At 41.3% G+C, this 23,685-nt stretch overlaps 1 protein-coding gene across 2 annotated transcripts in view; it reads right to left on the bottom strand.

Moving 5' to 3' along the window:
• The window catches only part of Arhgap42 (Rho GTPase activating protein 42), a 234,571-nt gene that overhangs the window by 135,435 nt on the left and 75,451 nt on the right, over positions 1–23,685 (bottom strand). For both annotated transcript variants that reach the window (XM_076926090.1, XM_076926091.1), the window contains exon 3: positions 6,305–6,366. In XM_076926090.1, coding sequence (XP_076782205.1) covers positions 6,305–6,366 — 62 coding nt within the window. The remainder of the gene's footprint in view (positions 1–6,304; positions 6,367–23,685) is intronic.

Genomic DNA, 23,685 nt, shown 5'->3' with positions numbered 1-23,685 from the left:
GCATACACATACACACACACACACAACATACACACATATTCAAACAAACAACATATAAATTCACATACATGCATGCTCACCCACATACGTAGACACAAATAGAACATTTTCCACATAAAATATCTACAGCAGTTAACACCATCATTTCTAATTTCCCTTCTTAGAATCATTAATTTCCTGCACATCTTTGAGAAAACACATCTAGATACAACTGAGCCACTTGTGTATGAAGCTAAGCTCAGAGCAACACATTCAGCTTACATTTTGTAGTCGTTGTTGTTGTCGTTGTTGCTGTTGTTGTTGTTGTTAAATCTTTAAAACTTCATAGAAGAGGGAGAGGAAGGACTGGAAGAGCCAGAATACAGGAAGTCTGCTGTGAAACAGTTTTTTTTTTTTTTTCTTCTAGAAATGGCTGCATAAACAAGACCTGAGCATTGTCCATGGACATATTAAGTTGGGAAGAGGAAATTTCATGGGGCCCCACTCACCCAGCAAGGACTACAAGCAACTAATGACTGCTGGGAGAGGGGAATGTGCCTCATGGTCCAATGCAGAGTGGTCAGCCCTTAACCCATATACACACAAACAATAAAAACAGAGACTTGGGAAGAGTTGTATTTAGATGTCTGTGCATACACATACATACATACATACATACATACATACATACATACATAGACACACACACCACTTATGTGAAGGTTATCTGGGAAGTCTTGAAGGAGAAAAGGGAGGGAGAAATGTGATGAAACTCTAGTTCAGTCAAAAATAAAAAATATATTTTAAAATAACTAATTTGCCTTCAAATAAAAGTAAAACGAGACTCAAAATTTTTACGTACTATGAGTTTTAACAATGTGCACAGTGAAGTAACTGCCTTTTACATTATTTCTCTTCATAGAATCTGCCTTAAAGGGGGTCGTTTTGAAGGGCATTCTAAACTGATGCATTACCTCTGTTGCGGTAAATCTTTTGCCCATAGGGAGTCCATAGAATAAAGACACAAGTCAATAAATATCAAATGAATGCTGCATGCCTAGATTGGGCAGATTTACCATTAAACTACACTATTTCCCCGGCTAAGAGAACTCTTAACAACTTGTGGTTTCCTAGGTCAAGGCCTTCTTCATCTTCTCTTCCTCCACCAACTGCCCTCTGCTTCAACCAACTGCCAACTCCGCCGCTTCTCCCTCCTCTCCTCGTCTTCTCCCTTTTCCTGCCTTTGGCTCCTCCCACTCCTCTTCTACTGCCCAATCACTGGCTGTAGACTTTATTTAACAAATTTGATTGGACAGAAGGCTTACAAGATTCACTCCTCCTTCGCAGCCCCTCCCAGGAGTGGAGTTACCATGACAACAAGAGGCTAGGGCTATCCACCACATACCTCCATCAGGGAAACTATCATGATACATATACACAGTAAAAGAGTAGACACCCACAGGTATGCAAGGTATCTATGAGCAAACAGTGACTTCGAAAAAAAAGTGGAAGTCCCTGTCTGTCTTTAAATCCCTCAGCCCGTTTCTGGAAGACTGTGCACAGAGCAAGTCTTACTTGCAATGAGTACTCATGCTCTGCCTAATCACCACACTCCATCTTGGCTCTTCCCCATGTGCTCCGTGATTCACCAACTTCATCTTCTCGGCCCCCCTCCAACACCCAGGCACTCCTGAGGCAGAGTCAGGAGAACTCTCAGCTCTGTGTCAGCAAGGCAGGTATGTAATCATCTCAAAGAAGGCAGAAGGTGAAAACCAACCCCCAAGTTTGCCCTTTGAACTCCATGCAAATGCTAACACACACACACACACACACACACACACACACACGAGCATACAGACACATAAACGCAATGCAAATTAAAAAAATAGGAAAATGCAAAAGCTAAAATTTCCCAATATGATGTACCGTTTTCAGTCTACAGAGTAACAGGTATGAACCCTATAAGACAGAAAGCAAAAGAAAAAAAGACACGAAGCCCAAGTGCTGTGTCCATTTGGAAGCCATCATTAGGAAAAAGAACTCTTACATCTGTAAGCAATCAAAGCCCCACCCAGGGAGTTATGCTGAAGTAGCAAACAGAAAGGAAATTTTCAGCCCCATATACAATATGTATAAAATGATGAGGAGAAAAGGTCATAAAAAAAATGGAAACGTACTTCATCCAGTATGTCCTGTTTTACAGATAGCGCTATCTTGGAGAAGGCCTTAAAATCCTTCCAATAGTCAACAATTGTGAATCAATAGACTGAATACCTCAGCCTTGAGAAACAGGAAATATAGAAAGATTAGGTGTCTATTTCCATGTATCCACATACAGATCTTGAAATTCAGCAATTCTATATATAATCATGAAAATAACAACTGTTATGACATCATGTGAAAGGAGAAAAAAAAACACATGCCTGAACATCCCTGAAAACAGAATGCTATGGTAAAAATATTTTGAAGTTAATATCAGCTTACTTATCTGTGGATTACCAGACATAAACAGAAAACACCTAACAATATATTACCCAAATTTTAGAAAGGAAAAAAAAAAATCACAATTTTCCAAACCTTCTTCCAAAAGCTATCGAGAAACACACCATGAAGTGCTACCCTTATTACTCATTACTTGCTTTTCTTACACTCCAGAGTAAAAGAGGTATATGAGCAGTAAAATGCTTGCAGGCAGCCTGCCAGCACAGGTGACCACTATACAGGTTCTATTCAGAGGCATTTTTAGAATTTTAAAGTACCTTTAACTGTCATTTTGAGTCTTTAGTCTTCCAAAATATGAATACTTTGAACTATTTCTCCAAGTCCTAGCAAATGCTCTCATTCTTCCTGTCCTCTAGACTAATAGCTTCTACTAGTGGGAGAGGCAGGAGAGAGGGAAGGAGAGAAGGAGGGTGAGAGAAAGAATGAATAAAAGAAAAGAAGGAAGGAAGAGAAAAAGAAAGAAAGAAAGAAAGAAAGAAAGGAAGGAAGGAAGGAAGGAAGGAAGGAAGGAAAAAGGTAGCGAGGGGGGAGAAAGGGAGGAAGGAAAGAGGTAGGGAAGGAAGGAGGGAGGGAGGAAGGGAGGAAGGAAAGGAGGAAAAAGGACCAGAAGGGAGGGGAGTGGAGGGAAGGAGAGGAGAAGGGGGGGGGCAGGTAAGTCAGCAGTTGCTGCCATCAGGCTATGCCCTGATCTAAGTAGCTCCACAGTATGTAAAATAGTGGTTTGCTCAGAAAGTTCTTCAGCCTAAAGACATTCCAGTTTACAAACAGCATTTGACTCCATTTGGAAAATGTAAAATGATTCTGCAATTAACAGAATCATAAACAATATCACCTGTCATCACCACAAGGCATTGCCTGATAAATCACTAGTTTCTAAAAATGGAAAGGGTGCCATCCTATAAACTGGACCTGCAAGTGTCTGTATACACACTAAAATAATATCAAGGAGACCAGGTCTGTGAACAAACATGAATACACACACACACACACACACACACACATGCACACACGCATGCACACACGCACACTCACACACAAAATCTGGTGTAGCAACTTTCAATTTATTGATCAACCTAGGGCTAAGATGACTGACATATTACCTGAGTTTTAGAGAGGTAAAATACAACTTTTGAAACATTTAAAATACCCCACACATAAGTCTATTTAGGACATTATAAGACATATCACAAAGACACAAGGTATCAGTGGAAACAGTGGAATGGAAACAGTGACCTAGTTCTGTTACTGGTGGTCTGTCTCACACTAACTAACTCTGTTTCAGACTCCTGGCAACATCAAATGAGAATTAAAATCAAAGCACTCTGAACACTTTAGAAAAAAAAAGTACAACCAAGTACTAAGATTGTCAGTAATGTAACGAAAATATCGCCCAAGCCTCATTTGTTAACACTCTGTCCCAGTTGGTGGAAATGTTTGAGATAGCTATGAAACCATTTGGAAATGGAGCCTTGCTGTCGGAGGCCCACTGCTCAGGGGTTCTGAGGTTCTCCAAACTAGCCAGACACCTTAACTCACCCCAGCCCTACCAGCCTCCTATGTGTGAATGAAACTGTAACCAGCCAGCTTTCTGCTCAGCTTCCAGGTCTTCCTATGAAAAGGGACTGTATCCTCTCTGGACATGTAAGCCTGAATAAGACCCTCTGACTTCAGAGTTGATGTTTGTTGTGGTGTCTTATCATGAAAGAGATGAAAGGACAACAGTCAGTAGAAACTGTAACTACCTGTGGTGAGGCTGTGATGGAAACTGTAATTATCTCTAGTGAGGCTGTGAGGGAAGCTATAACTACCTGTGGTGAGGCTGTGAGGGAAATTGTAACTACCTGTGGTGAGACTGTGATGGAAACTGTAACTACCTGTGGTAAGGCTGTGATGGAAACTGTAACTACCTCTGGTGAGGCTGTGATGGAAACTGTAACTACCTCTGGTGAGGCTGTGATGGAAACTGTAACTACCTCTGGTGAGGCTGTGAGGGAAACTACAACTACCTGTGGTGAGACTGTGATGGAAACTGTAACTACCTGTGGTGAGACTGTGATGGAAACTGTAACTACCTCTGGTGAGACTGTGATGGAAACTGTAACTACCTCTAGTGAGGCTGTGAGGGAAACTGTAACTACCTCTGGTGAGGCTGTGATGGAAACTGTAACTACCTGTGGTGAGGCTGTGATGGAAACTGTAACTACCTCTGGTGAGGCTGTGATGGAAACTGTAACTACCTCTGGTGAGACTGTGATGGAAACTGTAACTACCTGTGGTGAGGCTGTGATGGAAACTGTAACTAACTCTGATGAGACTGTGAGGGAAACTGTTACTACCTCTGGTGAGGCTGTGATGAATTGAAGTGATGTACCGCCCACCCTTCAAGGCAGCCTTCCTGTCTTTTCAGATAACTCTGAGTCAGTGTGATGTACATAAAAGTTTGAACTTTATCCATGAGGGACACTAACATATCTATTCTTTACACTTTAATTTCAGAAAAAATCATTTAATTACTACGTTCTTCCTGAGGCCTGCACATCTAATCCTTATTTCTAATTGTTAACGTGAAGGGCAGTGAAGTGTCTCCCTGCTTAAAGGCACTGGCAACACCAGCCTGGTGACCTATGTTTAATCCCCAAAGTGCGCAGAAAGAAGGAAAGAACCAATTCCACAAGGATATCCACGGACCTCCACACAGACACTGTAATGAACACAGTGCACACACACACATCATGCGCACACAAACAGTAAAATTAACAATAATAATAAACCTCAAATCCATTGTTTGAAAAGCTACATGCAGACATACCAGGTATCCATATTAATGAATGCATGTCTGTGCACAATGTGCATGCAGTGCCTGCCAAGGCCAGAAGAAGGTCTCTGGTTCCCTAGAACTGAAGTTACAGGTGGTCGTGGCCATCTTCTGAATGCTGAGAACCAGACACAGGTTCTCTACAGGTATTCTCAACCAATAAGCTAACTCTCCAGCACCCCAAAATTATATTCTGGTTTGTTTTGTTTTGTTTTGTTTTGTTTTTTCTTTTTCTTTTTGTTTTAGTTTGGCTTGGGGTTGTTGTTGTTGCTACTGCTGCTGCTGCATCTGGTATTTTGTTAGTTTCGTATGTATGTTTGTTTGCTTGCTCGCTTGATTTTTACTTTTTGAGACAGGGTTTCACTGTGCATCTCTGGCTGTCTTATAACTTATTGTGTAGCCAGGCCTTGAACTGAGTGCTGGGATTAAAGTCATGGGACACCACATCCAGGCCAAAATGATCTTTTCAGTGAAGTGTTAGCAATGTTTGTGTGCCGATATCTTACACAGACTAACCTATTAGCCTAGAAACATTGTAACCTCATTTTTTCAGCTAGTAAAGTCCTCCCAGCTGTCATGACCCCTCTCAAATGTCACCATTTCAAAAGTCTCATACTAACAGTCTAAAAACAAAGTCAGATTTTGTTCAGGCTTCAAATATACCTCTGTTATAACACCTACAATCTTGCAGTAATATGATCCGTGAATATCTGTTAAAGAAGAATGGCCTCATAACAATGTTTTCTCCAATAGTTTAAATTCTCACAATGATTAAGTGAGAAGTCAAACGAAGATATTTATATCTGCTTGGCAAATGAAAGAAATAAACATGCTTTAGCTTATTAGCCACAGTGGAAATTAGAGTCTCAAATCTCTTTAAAATTACATGTAGAATTTGTTTTGTGTTTCTGGCCATCAGATGGTGTATGGCTATCTAATTCAGGTTTACTCCTTCTTCAGACATGCTCAGACAAGGCAAGATTCTCAAGAAATAAGGAACAAACTTACCAGTCTACGCCTTTCTTCTTCTACAGCAATAAGTAGCCTTGCAAACTCTTTCAGTGATTGAGCTATTTAAAAACAAGACAGAGAAAAAGGCATTAATCCTCTTTCAGGGCTAATATTTAATTACATAGGAGCAAGCATTACAATGAAGCTAGTTATTCATTTGTATATCTTACATTATGTGGTTTTGTTTGTATATCCATAAAAGCTTGTACGTAGTAAGAGGCTAGTGACTAATAGCTGTGGGTAAGAGATGCTTGTTTCTCTGTGAGATACAAATTAAGGTCTATAAGTTTGTCTCTAACAATCCTAAATCAAATACAAATTATATATTTAATATAAGAAACATAGATTTAAATAGTCCTGAATCTTTTTCAACAGTGGTCTGTAGGTATAAAATAATTTTCAAACCTATAAAAGGCAATAAGCCAGGCAGAAGAGATGGCTCTGCTGGTGAAAAGCACTTGTGTGAGCCTGAGGACCCGAATTTCCATCTCCAGCACCTACATAAAAAACTGGGCATAGCCACTCATGCCTATGACCACTGTGCTGGGATGGAGGAAATGATACAGGACAGATGAGGACCACTACCTCAAAAAAATCTGGTGGGAAATGATAGAAGAAGATACTGTGCATTCTCCTCTGACCTCACAGATGTACATGAGCATATGAGTGCATGCACACACATACCAGGCAAACACACGTGCAATGCCTAAGAAATATAATACTGTACAGCTATATTTAGTAGTGTTCAGTAATGCAACGTTTCCGCCGAACTAAATTCTGTTAGCTCCAGAACATAATGGAAAAAAGGACAGAAAAAATGTAAGCTCCAGAGGGAAATATGGGGATGCACAGGAGGGAAAGTTGCTGACCTTCCCTGCACTCTTAACATACCGTCACTATGACAAACTGCAGCAACTGCCCAAAATCTTGCAAGATTAAGGCCAGCAACCTTCATCATTGAAAGAGAAGGAAGTCACAACTTTCCACCCATTTCCTAAGGATTTGTTGATGGTTGAGGGAAGAAGAAAATACTTCTTCAGTGCCCCAGGGCTTATAAACAATCTCTCTTTCTCGTGATCTTCTAAGTAACTCTAATGGAATTCATTGGGGAATTTAAAAGACATGACAGTAGAAGAGGATCCAAAAGAGTGGGGGGAGACAAAGGAGGGCAACAAAAAGTCAATCAATACATTACAAAAGTGTATGAAAATGTCATATAAAACCCATTGTATGACATGAAAAAACACACACTAGATGAATAGATAGATAGATAGATAGATAGATAGATAGATAGATGAACAGGCAGACAGATTGATAGGCAGACATAAATTTATTTAGCTGAGAAAAGTAACGTGCACTTTTAATGTCAACACTCAGGAGCCACAGGCAGGAAGACTCTGGGTTCAAGGCCAGTCTGATCTACAGAGCTTGTTCTAGGAGAGTTGAGCCTAAACAGAGAAACCTTGTCTTGGAAAAATAAAGAAAGAAAAGAAAACAAAGGAAATGGAAAGAAAGGGAAAAAAAGGAAAAGAAAAGAAACCCACATGTTAACCTTGTAGATAATTACAATATGCTAAGAAAAAAATCTCAAAATAGAGAGTTTTAACTAAGAGTACAAGTACATATTACTTTTTTTTTAACTTCCTTTGAGTAAAGCGAGTCACCAGAACAAAGATGGATTGTTTGATGGGTTAAGGACGTCATGTTTTTTTTTTTACTGTTACAAAAAAAATAGTCTGACAAAACCAACTTAAAGGAGAAAGAGTTTATTTTAGGTTAGAGTTCCAGCTAAGTCCATCAAGCAAGAAAGTAGGAGAAGAAAATGAATGAAGCTGTTAGTTACATCATGGCTGGGCTCAAAGCAACAAAGGCACTTGCTCCTCAGCTCCTTTGTCCACTTTTGTTGTCCAGAATCCCTGTTAAGGGATGGTGCCACCCACAGTGGGCAGGCATGTTTTCCCACATCAATTAAAGTAATGAAGACAATACCCCACAAGAATGCTCAGAGGCCCATCTCCCAGATGAGTCTAGATTTTTGTCAAGCTGCAAGTTAACCCTATCACAATAGGTGACTAATGGGAAGGAAAGAAGGCAGGCAGGCAGGCAGGCAGGCAGGAAGGAAGGAAGGAAGGAAGGAAGCAAAGAAGGAAGCAAAGAAGGAAGCAAAGAAGGAAGCAAAGAAGGAAGCAAAGAAGGAAGGATAGAGGGAGATAGGAAAAAAGGAACAAATAAAAAAATAAAGGAAGAAAGAAAATAGGAAGGAGGAAAGGAAAAAAGAAAGAATGGAAGGAAGGAAGGAAGGAAGGAAGGAAGGAAGGAAGGGAGGGAGGGAGGGGGAAGAAATCATAGCCAGCTACAAACTCAGAAAACAAAGATATAAAAATGACACAATGGTATTAAACTACCTGTGTCAGAATAATACATTCATTCATTATACTATGAATCTTAAAACTAACTGTTAACTGAGTCTGCGCCTTGTGTTGAAAGAATAGAAGGACGATGTGGCAATTTGAAACAAGGGCACACTACAAAAGAATCCCAAGATCAGGAGATAGTACCTAAAAATGAAAATCAGGGCCAGCAGGACAATCATGGTCCTGAAAAAGAAAAAACAAACAAGCAAACAAAAAAGCATAAGAAAGGGCAGCCTCTGACATGTCTGTGGCAGTAAATATATAATATATATATATATATATATAATAATATATTATATATATATAATAATATATTATATATATATAATAATATAATATATATATATATATATATATATATATATATATATATATATATATAAAATATAGGAATGAGAACCGGCAGGATCAGAGACTGCTAGTTTTTATAAAGTTTAAAAACAATCTATAGTTTTCAAAATAAGTAACAAAAGAGGAAGACCCTGCGGAGCCTCTATTTTCTATAGCACAAATCTGAAAGGGCCCAGGTTGCACATGATAAAATTTGCCCAAGTTAAATCATATCTACCACAAGTAAGTCAGTAAGGAGGAACCCTGAAACAAATAGCTCTTCACTTAAGAATTTGAAACAGCAGCCTAGACCCTCTGGCTAAATCAACTCTAAAAGTGACCTCAGGCTCCTGGTCACTAGGAGCCACCTGCTGACATCCTCAGGCTCCAGATCACTCAAGAGACACCTGCTCACGCCCACAGGCAGGGTCCTGGATCACTCAGGAGACACCTGCTCACACCCACAGGCAGGGTCCTGGGTCACTCAGGAGACACCTGCTCACGCCCACAGGTAGGGTCCTGGGTCACTCAGGAGACACCTGCTCACGCCCACAGCCTTCATCAGAGGATCCACGAAAGTGCAGTTGGTTTAAATAGGAGTTTGTTTTCTGAGTAAGAAATGAGGTTCTCATTTCTGTCTCCACTGCTTCTCTTCGGTCAAAAGAGAGTGATGCCATTTTCTACTTCCATTGAAATGGTCTGTTTCCCATATAAATACTATTTATAAACTCGGCAAGATAATAGCTGATTATAATGTAAATGTCTGAGAAGACAAACTTTACCATACAAAATAAATTGAATGTCTGGTTCCCCACAACAAAACCCACCCGCCTCCAGTGGTTTTAAGAAACTGGATCCAATCTGACAATAAATTGTGTTCCCTCTTTTTCTTTTGTTGACTTTTCAGTGGAAAGTCTTCAAACAAACAAAACCCAAAAAGCTAAACTTGTTCTTTTCAAATATTATAAAGCCGGTTCCACTTAAAAATACATATTTTTGGTCCAGATGAAGACATTTGTGTTCTTTGAGAATGTAAACACAAGGGAACAGTGATTATCTGTCTCGTAAATTAGTTGGTGGCCCATCAACTTCAGAAGAATGTGGCTGAAGCTTCTCTAACTCCATTGTAATGATCTTGGGGTACTGCATTAATAGGTCACTTGAAGAACAGAAATAAGACAAGAAGCCCACAACATAAGCATAAAAGTCTCGTTATTATTACGTTAACCAGATTTTAAGAGAACGGGTTCCTGGGTATCTTCATTCACTACTCTCCCCCAAAAAGTCCAACAGGAAACTGTTAGAAGCTGGTAGAACCAGGTGTGCATTGTTCCTGGGCAGTCGCTAGAGATGAAAGGGCAGTGTTAACAGGCACAGCCACAAGTGCCTTAAGAGACCACAAGACCACGGAAGGACTGCAAGCAATTCCTTTAAAGTCAAGAACAAGACAAGGATGTCCACACTCACCAGTCTTATTGAATATATACTTGCCATTTTAACCAAAGTACCTGAGCAAGAGAAAGAAAGAAAAAAAGAAGGAAGGAAGGAAGGAAGGAAGGAAGGAAGGAAGGAAGGAAGGAAGGAAGGAAGGAAGGAAGGAAATGACAAGATGAAATAATCCCTGCATGCAGGTGACATGATTCTGTACTGAGAAAATCCTAATTGGGCTGAGAAATGGCTCAGCAGTCAAGAACACTTACTCCAGCAGAAAACCAAAGTCAGGCTCCCAGCACCCACAGAAGGCAACTCCCAAGCACCTAGAACCCCAATTCCCGGGGATGATGCCTTCTTTTGGCTTCTGTAGGAAAACACACAAGCATGCACACAGACACATAAATAATAATGAATTCAAACCTTTAAAAGAGGGAAAATTCTAAAGACACCACTGAAAGTTCCATAGAACTGATTATCAAACTCAGTCAAGCAGAAAAGACACAAAATCAGTGCAGAGAAATAAGTAGCAGACTGGTGACATGGTTCACGGGTGCAATACTCAACCAGCATGAACAAGGTCCTGGTTACAGACCTCTGAATTTCTCTCTCTCTCTCTCTCTCTCTCTCTCTCTCTCTCTCTCTCTCTCTCTCTCTCTCTGACACAGGGACACACAGACAGATGGACACAATAGCTTTCCTATGCATTAGCAATGGCTGAGGATAAAAAAAAATAGGAAACAATCTCGTTCATGACAGCTTTTAGAAAGAAAGTAAAAACTAGGTATAAACTCAAGAAAGAAAGAGAAACATCCCTAAGAATGAAAATTATCAAACACAGAAGTAAAGAACAGAAGAAGACCCTAGAAGGTGGGAAGGCTGCACACAGACACAGGGATCAACTCTGTGTAGACAGCCTTAGAGTGCAAGGAATTTACAGGTCTGCATAAAACACCAGTGACATTCTGCACCAAAACAGAAAAAAAAGATGTAATTCTTAAATTCACATGGAAGTACAAAGACTCCCAGATAGCAAAATGAGATTGTCAGCAGAAAGGACAATTCCGAGCATAAGAGAATACCTTTCTCAAAATGGACTAGAGAATGATAAAGATCAAGACCATCATGAAATTATTGCGAAAACAGGAGCATGCACCAGTGGAATGAAAGGGAGGACCCGAAGACAAAGTCCCACAATTTAGTGTATCAACCTTGACAAAAATGCCCAAGCCTGTGTTGTGGAAAAGAGAGCCTTTTCAGCAGACAATGCTGTGAAAGAGTAGTTCTTGCTAAGGTGATTCCAACTAGAGCCTTATCTCTCAACCCCATCCGAATGTGTTTTAGCTTCATTTCGGCTGCTGTGAGAAACATCCTGACAAACAACTGAAGGGAGAAGGGGTTTATTTAGCTTACAATGTCATATTACAATCTATTACTGCAGGAAAGTCACCTAATACGGAGCTTGATACAGTGGTCACAATCACATTCTTCTCAAGATAAAAGTGAGTGCATCTATTCTCACCTGCACGCCTGTGCTGAGTTTAACTTCTCAATTCATATACAGCTCAGGGTCCTCAGTCTACAGAATGGTGTCACCTACCCTGGGTTGAATCTTCCCACACTCACTACTTTAATCAAGACAATCCCCCACATGCATGCCTACACTCCAACCCAATGTAGACAAGCCTTTGTTGAGACTCTCTTCCCAGGGGATTCTGGGTTATTAAATTAGCAATTAAAGTTAGCATTACAGGAAAAAAAAAACTCATCTGAGATTAGATCGAGGATCTCCATGTAAGAACCAAGACACTGAAACTACCACAGGAAATATGGGATAACACTTTGATGTATTATGACACAGGAAATAATTTCCCTGATGCTTAGGATGCAAATGTAAGAACTGACCTAGGAGTGGGTCAAAACACTTCTGCACAGCAAAGGAAGTCATCAGTGCTGTGAATGGCTAGCACAGAAATTGGGAGAAAATCACCTCCAAAAACTGACCTACTGAGGACTGATGTCCACAGGTATAAGGAGCTCAAAACATTCCTAAGCAAACAAGCATCGTGGAGAACAAGTGGCCAATGGGTTAGTAGATGCTTCTCACTTACAGTCCTGTAAATGACTGTCCATACATGAGCAACGCTCACTGCCTTCAGCCATCAGAGAAAACCAATCAAGAGTGCAGGGAAGTTCCATCTTAGCCCTCTCATCATGGGGATAGGCATCCATCAATCAATTAGAATAGAGAACAGTCATGCTGTGGAAGGAGTGGAGCCTTGTGCACTGCTGTGGAGACAAATCAGTGTAGCCCCTAGGGAATTAGTACAGACTCTCCTCAAAACCACTACAAACAAGTCTCGCTATCTGTGGGCCTGCACTGAAGGAGGCAAAGTCCCCATGTAAGAGACACCCACGTACCCACATTTATTGCAGCACTACTCACAGTAACCAAGCTATGCAATCACTTGAGGTGTCTAATGCATACATACATATAGAATAGATATTACCCAGCCATACAGAATACTGAACTTACTGAAGAGACACTCGAGCATGTGGCTTTGGCAGGCCCTGCCCTTCTCCCCCGTTCCCTCTGCCTGGCTAAATAAAACAGTTCAATTACACTCCAAAAGCTGGCCACCATATCTATTGCATCATTTGACCACTTCCTCCTCCTGAGGATGCTGACCAAGGTCCAGCTATCAAAGTATTGAAGTATATGAAGTCCCATCATAAGCCCCTTTGACTCGTCTAATTCACATGCCTAATTAAAATTAAACACCTCATTCTAACACAGGGTTTCCCTGTATGCCTTTATAAACCCCCAGTTTTCTGTGAGCCATATCTGTCTCCTCTCTATCCAGGGGCATTCCTTTGTCCCTCTGGGACAGATACTCTTCCCTGTCTCCCTTGTTCCCTTCCCCTTCTCCCTGGTCCTCTATCTACTGCCTTTGTTTCTTATTCTCTGCCCTCTGTCTCTCTAAGGCAAATAAATCTCTTGTGCTAAGAACTCACTAGGTGTCCTGAGCTGATACCAATTCCTTTGCAGGAAAATAGATGGAACTCACCATCATACTATACAAAACAAACCAGAAAGACAAACACCCCATGTTTCCTCTTATGTGTGAAAACAGGATTTGTTTTTTAAAGGTGAAATCGTGGAGGGACTACTAAGGAGGAATGAGAGGAATAGGGAGTGGGGGCAGGAGTGGGACAGGTAAGAGAGGGAATGTGGGAGGAAGAGATATGAACACATGACCCCTAAAGTTATATATAAAAATCTCAGTGAAGCTTATGAATATGTATAACCAATCTACATTAATAATTTATTAAACACTAATTTATATATTAAAAAAAAAGAACATGAAATACATAGGAGCTTACTGTACCTCAGACCTTAAGCAGGAGAAACATAAAGTTAGTCCTCCAACTCCCACTTTCTGTGAACCTTTGAGCCATTTTTTTCAAAGGTGTCATCTCTGAAAAATCTAAAAACAATGTTAATTGTACAAAATTTTCTAGTGCCCGTGCAAAAATAACCACTAACGACCTTTCATATATTACTTACTGATACTGATACCGAATATGAATAAAAATCTAGGTCTAGAGTAGCATCTAATATAATAGTCATTACAGATATTGACCACACCTATTTTCATGATGGGAACTTGATTTAGGGAAACTTCTCAAAAATAATACACAATGGGTTTTCCACCATGGATGCTGTGTTAATCTGTAAGTTAGAAACAATATAGCCGTGCAGCATATCCAATGTACAAGAACAGAAATACCAGCTTTTAGTCTTTGACATAGGAAATATCATCAAAAAGATAAGCCAGATATCTCAGAAAGGTATGTTCGTTATCCAAACTACTGCCACCTGCATAAACTTTTCCTGGCTGTATTCCTTGCTAGTCACTCTCCCTTCCTGCCCATCTGCAGCACATGATAACTGGCAAACAACCAGGAGAGTTTTCCATATAAGTTTTAACATTACAGAAATGTTTGAGGTCACAGATATTGTTAAACACAGTCTTTTTATCCCCACAGCACATGTTGGAAAAACACTTTGGGAACTAGGGAGATCTATGCTTCAAGTGAATTTGTGAGTGGCCATGTGAGTTTAAAGACTCACAAAGGCACAGTTAAATCCCATCCTAGAGAGTGAGGAGCTTTAGTGATGTGTTGGACATATTTGCCGAAGACACCCATTTTCCAACATTCCTGAATGTCCAAAACATTTTTCCCTAAGAATCTTTTAAGCTTACATTCACCCAACTATTTTTTTTTTTAAACTAGAAAATCTGCTAACTGTCTGAAGTAAAACTGAGAGAGGACCAGTCAGGTGTGGTGGCTCACCCCAGCCTTCCCATCACTCCAGAGGCTGAGGCAGAATGTCAGTTGGGGTTTGAGGCCAGTCTGGCATACATGGTGAATTCTAGGACAGCCTGAGCTACAGAGTGAAGCTGCTCAAAACCAAACAGTTGTAGACGTGGCTCAGTGGGTAAAAACATCTGCTATAAAGGCTGGTGACCTGAATTCATTATCCAGGACTCACAGTATGGAAGGCCAGACAAACTCCCATGGGTGTCCCCTGAGCCCCACGTGGCACATATACACCCCCCACATGTGGATTAAATAGGTAAATAAATGAAAACAAAGCAGAACTAGAAAGAAAGTGACATCCTACTCACTGCTGCCATACACACTTCTATCACTGTTTCAAGTTCCCTCAGCATGCGTTCAATATATTTTTAAACCATGATAACAAAATGTTGGGTTAAATTCTTCTCTCAGAAGTCTGTCCTCAATCTGAAACAGCACCCATCCCAAAGAAGAGCAGAGATCACCAATTCAGTGGCACCAATTCAGTACCACAGCCTGCCAGGTCCTTTTGCTGGAGTAAACACATCCCTTGAGATTTTCAGATGAGCCATAGCCAAGAACCAAGTAAGTCCCGAGGAGAACGGAGAATTCTGATAATCGTACATTGGTCCAGTGGAACTGCTGCAGATACACTGTGAGACTCCAGCAAGAATGCCATAATATTATGACATCTTTGCTGCTTGGAAGCAAGAAATCGGACTGTGAAGCTCCACCTCAGGAGGCCTCTGGATTGATTTTACACACAGCAAGAAGACACAGCTTGATGATAAGCTGACAGGTACATTTGTTCTATGTTCCTAAAACTATCCATACCAAGAAAAGTGAAATTAGCATCAGTGCACGGAGTCAAGGACTCTGTGTGGCACATGTGTGTGTCTGTATGTTACAAAACCGAATGACTCTATATGCACCATGAGCGTTTATATGTTAAAAGGTAGAATGACTCTGCATGCAACATGCATGTTAGTATGTTACACTACAGACACATGCAGGGACTTCTGAGACATGGAATCCTAAGGAGGTTTTTTTTTGGGGGGGTGGGGGAACCAACTACTGAGAAGATTTTTATTTCTTTGAATTATTTCAAAGCTCAAGGATAGCTCAGAAGTGCTGTCAATGGCACAGCTCTTTGACTGCCAATCAGTTGAACCTCAGCACAAAGGAACAAACACAATCTGCCTGTGGCCTGCCTGAATAGTCAATACTGTATCAACAAAACAGGTGGAGGGGTATTAGAACTGGCCCTGCCTTTTCCTTCAGGCATGGGGTATCTTTGGCCTTTTATTGCAAAGAACATCTTCAGTGGCAGGCCACCCCACCCACTTTGCCATACCGGCCTTATTTGCAACCACAACTCTAGTTGCTATTTTCTGGGAGCCACACATCCAATAAGACTTTCCACTCCCTTTCCACAGAAACCAACCTGGCAGTGGTGGTGGGTGCCTTGAATCCCAGTAAGCAGGAGGAAAAGGCAAGTGGATCTCTGTGAGTTCGAGGCCAGCCCAAACTACAAGGTGAGTTCCAAGACAGCCTGGATTACAAAAAGAAACCTCATCTCCAAATAAAACAAAAGCTCCACAGAGACCTATTCCAAAAGCCATTGAATTGCTTCCTTTACTAATGTGGGTGAGATGACTGGAGGGGAGGTCGAGGCAGGAGTATGAATGGTCCACTAACAAAATGCTGGTAAGTCCACATAAATACAAATTAGCACTCAGACATTTCTCTTCTAAGGCTTCATAGTCCCTTGGAAACCAAGGTCTCTCACACACATACACACGCACACGCACATGCACACACATACAAATGTGGAAAGTATTTTAAGTAGTTTAATATTATGACATAGTTTTCTAATTAAGTATTAAATAAAAGAAATGCATAGCTTGCTGATAGGCAGGATAGTGAAACTGAATGTGCCGCAAGCAAGCTGAGCTGTCCCCTGCACAGTCAGGAATGCCCTGGCTGAGCTGTCCCCTGCACAGTCAGGAATGCCCTGGCTGAGCTGTCCCCTGCACCGTCAGGAATGCCCTGGTTTCCACCTTAGCACTTGTTGTTTAGGATTACACAGGCCTTATTTGGTCCCAACGGTCTTCAGATCACAACTCAGACTCCATCAAGGAGTCAACCCTCTCTTGAAATCCAATGATTATTCTCAGGTTTTCCTTGATCCTATTTCATTCTCGCCCATACTTCTCAGACATCTTTCAGGAGTCACAGCCTGTGGATCAGTGTCTTTCTAAATTCCCAACTGTTCTCCCTACTGCTCTTCTCAACACCCGGGCTCTGCTAGTCCCGAGGCTGGCAAGCACCTATATCACTAAGCAGGTCTGTCAGTGTGCACGGTAACCATGCCTACCATCTGGGCTGAGATCCGTAATTAATGACCAAATCTTTCATCTTTAACTCTTTTTCTAGTCTAACTGGACACTCTGTCCAGTTTCTCTTACACTCATGACCATTAACGTCTGAGCTCCAGAGGAAAAAAAACCAAAGCAGAAACTTGTCCTCTAAAGGGGACCTCCTATTGACTGGGGACACAGCTCTGATAGGACAGTCCTTTCTAGCAAGCAGAAGCCCTGGATGACACCCCCAACCACCCTAGCCCACAACACCATAAAACCAGCCTGTTGGTGAATACCTGGAAGCTCAGGGGCGCTCAGGAGGTGAAGGCACAAGGATCAGAAGAGTCATTTTCAGCTACATAGCGAATTTTAGGCCAGCCTGAGGCATGTGAGATTATCTCTGAGAGAAAGAAAGACAGACAGACAGAAAGATGAGGGGAGTTTGCTGTTACTGCTTCTTATTATCAGTATGACTTATAAATATAGAGGAAATTCTCTTTTCTTCAAGAAAAAAGGAACAATAGATGTACAGAAATAACACTCTGCTGTGTATTTAATGCTTTTTTTTTTCTTTAGAAAACTCTCGGACAACACCTACTTTGAAAGTACCAAGCAAGGGCTAGCGAGATGGCTCAGGAAATAAGAACATTTGCTGCTCTTGCTGAGGACCTGAATTTTGTTCTGGGGACCACATGGCAGCTCACAACCTCCTGTAACTCCGGGTCGAAGGTCTCTAGTGCCCACTTTTGAACACCACAGGCACTGCACATGTGTGTGTGCGCAAAACAAACATAAAAAAAAAAAATCTTAGAAAAGAAAAAGCACCCAACAAAGGAAGTATGTTTGAGAGTTCAGTTACATGTGTGTGTATGTACTGGTCTTATATACATATTTGTTACATGCAATTTATACAAAAGAGCATATTTTAGCAATGAGTGGGTACAAATATGAAAAGAGTAACGTTTCAATGTCACAGAATCAAACTTCGTTTCAGCTGAGTTCCCCCAGGCATCGTCACAGGCTTCACGTTTATGAAGTCTTCAGAAACCCTTTAGCTGAGATCTCGCCCAGCATTGTGCATATCAAGTCTACAAGTCATAGGCTTTGTTTTCTTTCTAAACACACGGTAAGATGCTAACAAAACTGAAGAACACAATGGAACTTACTGCCTTGTTTCTGGTGCTACACCAACTGTCTAATTTAATGTCCACACGTGATATGAAGCATTAGCTGTATTTCATACAGGAGAAAGAACAGAAAGCTTGAAGGTGGGACAGCTTGCCCCACAGCCCCAGAACAACCAATGAGGTGATCAATTCCACACTCTTCCAGCCAACCATGACTACAGGGCTGTGGGGACAACGGTGCCAGCCTGCTATCCAGTCTGGTTTCAGGAGAGAATTGTCATCTTTAAAGGCAACAATCCCGGGGCCATTGCTCTCTGAGGGTGACTAGGCACAAAGGGGAGAGGGTAGACCAACCCTTCAGGAACGTGTTGATGACAACCACCCACCTACATCTAGCGCACACCCTGCTAGGCTTGCTGCCATCAGAAGTAACTTCCCACCATGCATTCCTTCACACTCCGCAATGGCAATTCCTGCCCCTCAGCATCTTCCTGCAACCCCCTCCGAAAGCCTTCACATCCTCTTCCCTGCTCAGCTTCACTGTTCCACAACCTCCCATCAGCCGTGACCTCCTGGCTGTGATCCACAAGGACACTAAAAGTTCAAGTTATCTAACCCCTTTGGTTTGTGTTTCCGGGAATCCTGCTATTCAACCCTAGTTTACTCCAAATCTTATTTCCCACAGTGGCTATCTCAAAGGAATGTTCCTTCTCGAGAACCCAACCCAAAATTTCCCTCATTCTCACCAGATGCCCTGGCATCCTGTTCCACACAGAGACATCAGAGAGCCCTGATCAGTACAGTCCACTCTTCCATTTCTGGCTCTTCCTCTCTGGAGCTGACAACTCCCCCTCTGAGCCTCTCATTGAACCACAAACCTTGCTTTCCTGTTTCTCCCCCACCCCTTTTTACATAACCACCTTTCTTTCCTCACACCCTACCACCCTTTCCTCTCTATTGTTATGTTAATGATAAAACATTTCAAGAAAACCGCAAATTAGAGGGAACAAATGATTTGTTCCAGCTTACACTTTACAGTTCATTACTGAAGGAACTCAAGACAGGACTCAAGCAGGAAATTGAAGCAGAAATCACAGAGGCTGCTTGCTGGTTCTAAAAGCCCCATGCACTGCTCGTTTTCCTTATACAGCCTGGACCACCTGTCCATGGAATGGAACCACTTACTGTGGACTGAGCCACCTCACATGGATTAACAATCAAGAAATTTCCTAGAGACCCACTGACCTGACCTGGGCAATCCCTCAACTCAGACCCCACTCAGTCCCTTCTCAGGGATCTCTAGGTTCTGTCAACATTAAGTAGAACAGACAGCTACAGTCCCCTCCCCTTGATCTCCGTCCTAACATGAAGCAACCTACTCTCCAAAGGGTTTAGGAGGAGCAAGAAGGACACAGGTGGTTTTAAGGGGATTTAAAACTACTGCTCATTGTATCTCAGAAAGAGGTCACCCATGAGCACACAAACCTGTCAGATGGGTAAACTGAGGCAAATCAGCTTAACAGCCGTCATGGTCATAAAACTGAGGATACACACAGTTAAACTCTTTGACTCCTATTAGCTCACCAAAATGTAGGCACCTGCCCACTCTTGCTGAGGTAAGCCCACCTTCCCAAGTCATTATCCTAAGTTTAAGAAGTCAAATTAATGACTGGGCATTTCCAACAGAAATTTTTTGAATATCAAATAATATGTATCAATACTTAACTCACAATTAATGTTTCACCCATAGGTACCTACCTGTGCCATATAACCACATAAATGTGGCTATAATTCCTCAACAACTCAACTGAAGGGTTCTCGTCACGGCCTCCCTCTTACACACATGGTGAGCAAATGCTGATCTCTCTTCTCTACTTGTCTCTTTCCATACTCAAAAAAAGCTCCATCAGCATCCGGACTGTAACCCATTTTAAACTCTGAAGCCATCACATGATAATCGGTAGGGCCCAGACTGCAGGTCAGAGGTGGAGCATTTGCCCTCCATGAAAAGCACCAATTCTCCAGTCCTAACATCACATTAGCATAAAATTCCAGCTTTGGTGCACGCAAAGCCGTTTTGTCCAGACTTCACCTGAAACGCTTCCCTCAATCCAAAGTCAGGACAAACTGTGCCTTCCACTCCTTTTCATTTGAAAGTCTAGTTTTGTTTTTGTTTTTGTTTTTGTTTTGTTTTGTTTAACAATCCTGGGAGATTTCCACAGCATCCATATCTCTTATTTATTCTATGGACATACCTTGAACAAAACCTTCTCTCAGGCTTCAAATGGAAACAACCAGACTTCCCTCTGAGCATATGGCCTGTACAGCATTGGTCACTTTACCACAGAGTCACAGAGAGCACATCTGGGACCACCCCCAACCCGGTTACCACCAAACAATCCTCTGCGTGAACAACCAATCGATTAAGTAGGAATTATGTCACTACGATCCTGGGGGGAAGCCTGCAGAGGTATTCTAGGGGGACACTGTGCCTTCCCTGTGTTATCAGTCCCCTGACTTTTGTTTACTTAAATGGACTGGACTGACATCAAAGTACTGGGTGTAGATGTTCAGCCAGACTGGGGTGGGTGTGATCATATATATTGCACAAAAATACAAGATTTTTTTGTTGTTGTTGTTTCAAAAATGGATGAATCTTCTCTGCAGGTTAGAGGACAGCCTCATCTACTGAACAAGTTCTAAGGCAGCCAGAACTGCATAGGAATATCCCATCTCAAGAATAAAAGGGAGAAGCCTTGAATTTCCATTTTCCTTGACTCTGATTTGAACATAAAACTGTTTCTGTAACAAAACGTGAAAATAACCAAGCGGCCACGTTTCCTATTCCTAAGAAAAGGACCAATTGGTCTGTCTTGCAGTTAAATTTACACATGTTCTAACCTTCAGCTCATGTCTTTGTCTAAATTACAGGATGGTCACAGTCATGGGGAGAAGAAAATTAGATACCCACCCCCAGGATCTGGACAAAATGTAATAAATCTATTTCCCTTCTACAATTTCTCTTTCCTAATTTTTTTTAAGTACAGAGAAAATAGATGTCTGGCTATATACCTCCCACAGTTGTATCAGACTCCAAGGATCAAGATAAAATTCAAAGCTCAGAGAGCCCCGCAGCAACCTTGGGGCAAAAAAATATTCAAGTTTATTCTGGTGAAAGGCAATCTGAACATTTCTGAGACTGAAGAGAAAATAAAATGGGTGTTTTGTGTGAAGAATAAAAGGTTCCAAATGTGTTACATAGTAAACAGTGTCTAGTATAATAGGTTTGTTTTCATTGAGCACTTAGAGAGCCTGCCATCTTGTTCGTCTTAGGATTTTTTGGGGACTGAACTTTGTGCATACTAGGCAAGCACTCTACCAACTGTTTGCTTGAAAACTTCACTGGATCTTTACTTACTGAACTATTCAGCCCTTTGGTAAGATTTGTAAAGATCTTTCTTACTTCTGTTATTGAGACTTCTGTTACTGGTCTTTACACCTCTGTAGGGAAGACCACCTTCACTTGGGGTCCAAGACTCAAACATGACCTCAAAGCTCTTCTTCTACAGACCCAAGAAAACCACCCTGAATTGCAAACTTGATGAAGAAACAGCTCCAAACAACTCCTTTTATTTATTGGCCACAGAGCCTAGACAGATAGCCAGGACTTCTGTTTTCAGGTCTCTTAGTCAACTGTGCTCTCCTTTCTAAGCTTCTCCCTCTGTTGCTTCTTCTCCCCTGCCATTTTCTCCTTCCTGGCTTGCAAGTTTATCCATACATTTGCCACCAACTCTGATTAATTTTTTTTTTGTCTGTTTTACATGCTGATGTTTCCAAATTGGGCCTGCAAAACCAGTCAGCCTTCCCTAAAAATCTACTGAGTGACTAGCAAGTGAACTTACAGTCTGTGCTCATGACCTAGGACCCTAATGCGGTAAACTCAAAATCACATTGCGCTTCCGGGAGCGGCTGCAGTGTTTAGCAAGTGATACTACTTCTTAAATACACTGACGTTGGAATAAATATTTTTTTTAAAAATTAAAATAAAAATAAAAGAAATTCCAGAAGAAAAGAAGGAGAAGGAGGAGGAGTTATTCAATAACTAATGTGTATGAAAATGTCCCAAAAATGTCCAAAATTTTGCAAATATGATATGCATTTAAATAATAAAACAGTGATTATTCCCTCCTTCCAGTTCCCTCTCACTCAGCCAGGACTGATCTTGGATGTAGTCTCAGCACAATGGAAGTTGCTCCTGCAGCATTTGACACACTCAACAGAACTCTGATTTCATGGTAACTTTTACAGTCGTTTTCCCCAATGATAGTATAACTATAAATGACCCAAGGCACTGAGAGAGCCTCAGTCGTGGCTGCCTGTTAAGTTCTTATGAATAATGAGTTTTACAGACAGGAAACGCAAGCACAGGCAAGCTCAGCGTGGAGAGAAAGCTACAAAGCAGGTTTCTGACTCTGGCATCTTGCTCTGAAAAAAAAAAAGCAGGGAAACAACCATCCTACTATTGTCCCCAGTAAGCCATAGCCACCACCATACTGCCCATGCTTTAAGTCAGGGAGTTTGGGCGGGTCAGGCCACCCAACGTTTTGACTCCTCAGTTCTTGGCTAAGAAAGCACCAGGAATATTGGGTAAACAGTAGATCTTAGAGCAGATGAGTTTGTATTCACCAGAGTTTGCAGACTCCGCACGTTGCTGCATTCAACTTTTTAACTGACCCTGCTTTTATTTTTATTATTATTATTATTATTTTTTTTGCTGAGATTATGTTTGTGACATTGTACGATCAACCATAGATGACAGCCTGTCTAAATACAGTCTTCTTAAAGTCATGTGCTGTCAAGGAACAAATATTGCAACTGTCTCACCTTTGAGTCAGTGCACTACACACAGGCAAAAGTTTGGATCCAGGGACCTGTCCCCAGGGGGACACACAAAACTTAAAACAGAGCAGGTAGCCCATAACAAAAGGACAGAAAACCATCTTCAATTCTGCTTTGAAATTCCTTTTCATGTTTACAAGCATTAGGAAATGCACATGTTTCTAGCACATATGTAAGAATCATATGAGTGTGCATACATGTGTAGGTGCCTACATATGTGTCAAGTAAGTCTTCAAATTTAGAATACCATAACCCAGAAATTATATTAGACATGTCTAAATAAAAGAAAGAGGCTCACTGGATATCCCAAGCTAGTCTTGAACTCACAATCCTCCAGTATCAGCTGCCAAAGTAGCTAGGCTTACTGAATATGCCACCATGACCAATTAGTTTGTCTTTAGTGTGACTCTAAAGTTCTGTTTGGCTCTCTGAGAGGCTTATTTCTTTGA

Source organism: Arvicanthis niloticus, chromosome 27 (assembly GCF_011762505.2).
Source record: "Arvicanthis niloticus isolate mArvNil1 chromosome 27, mArvNil1.pat.X, whole genome shotgun sequence".
In the NCBI taxonomy this organism is placed as follows: domain Eukaryota; kingdom Metazoa; phylum Chordata; class Mammalia; order Rodentia; family Muridae; genus Arvicanthis; species Arvicanthis niloticus.
The sequence above is the reverse complement of the archived record's forward strand: the minus strand, read 5'-3'. Positions and strand labels throughout refer to the sequence as shown.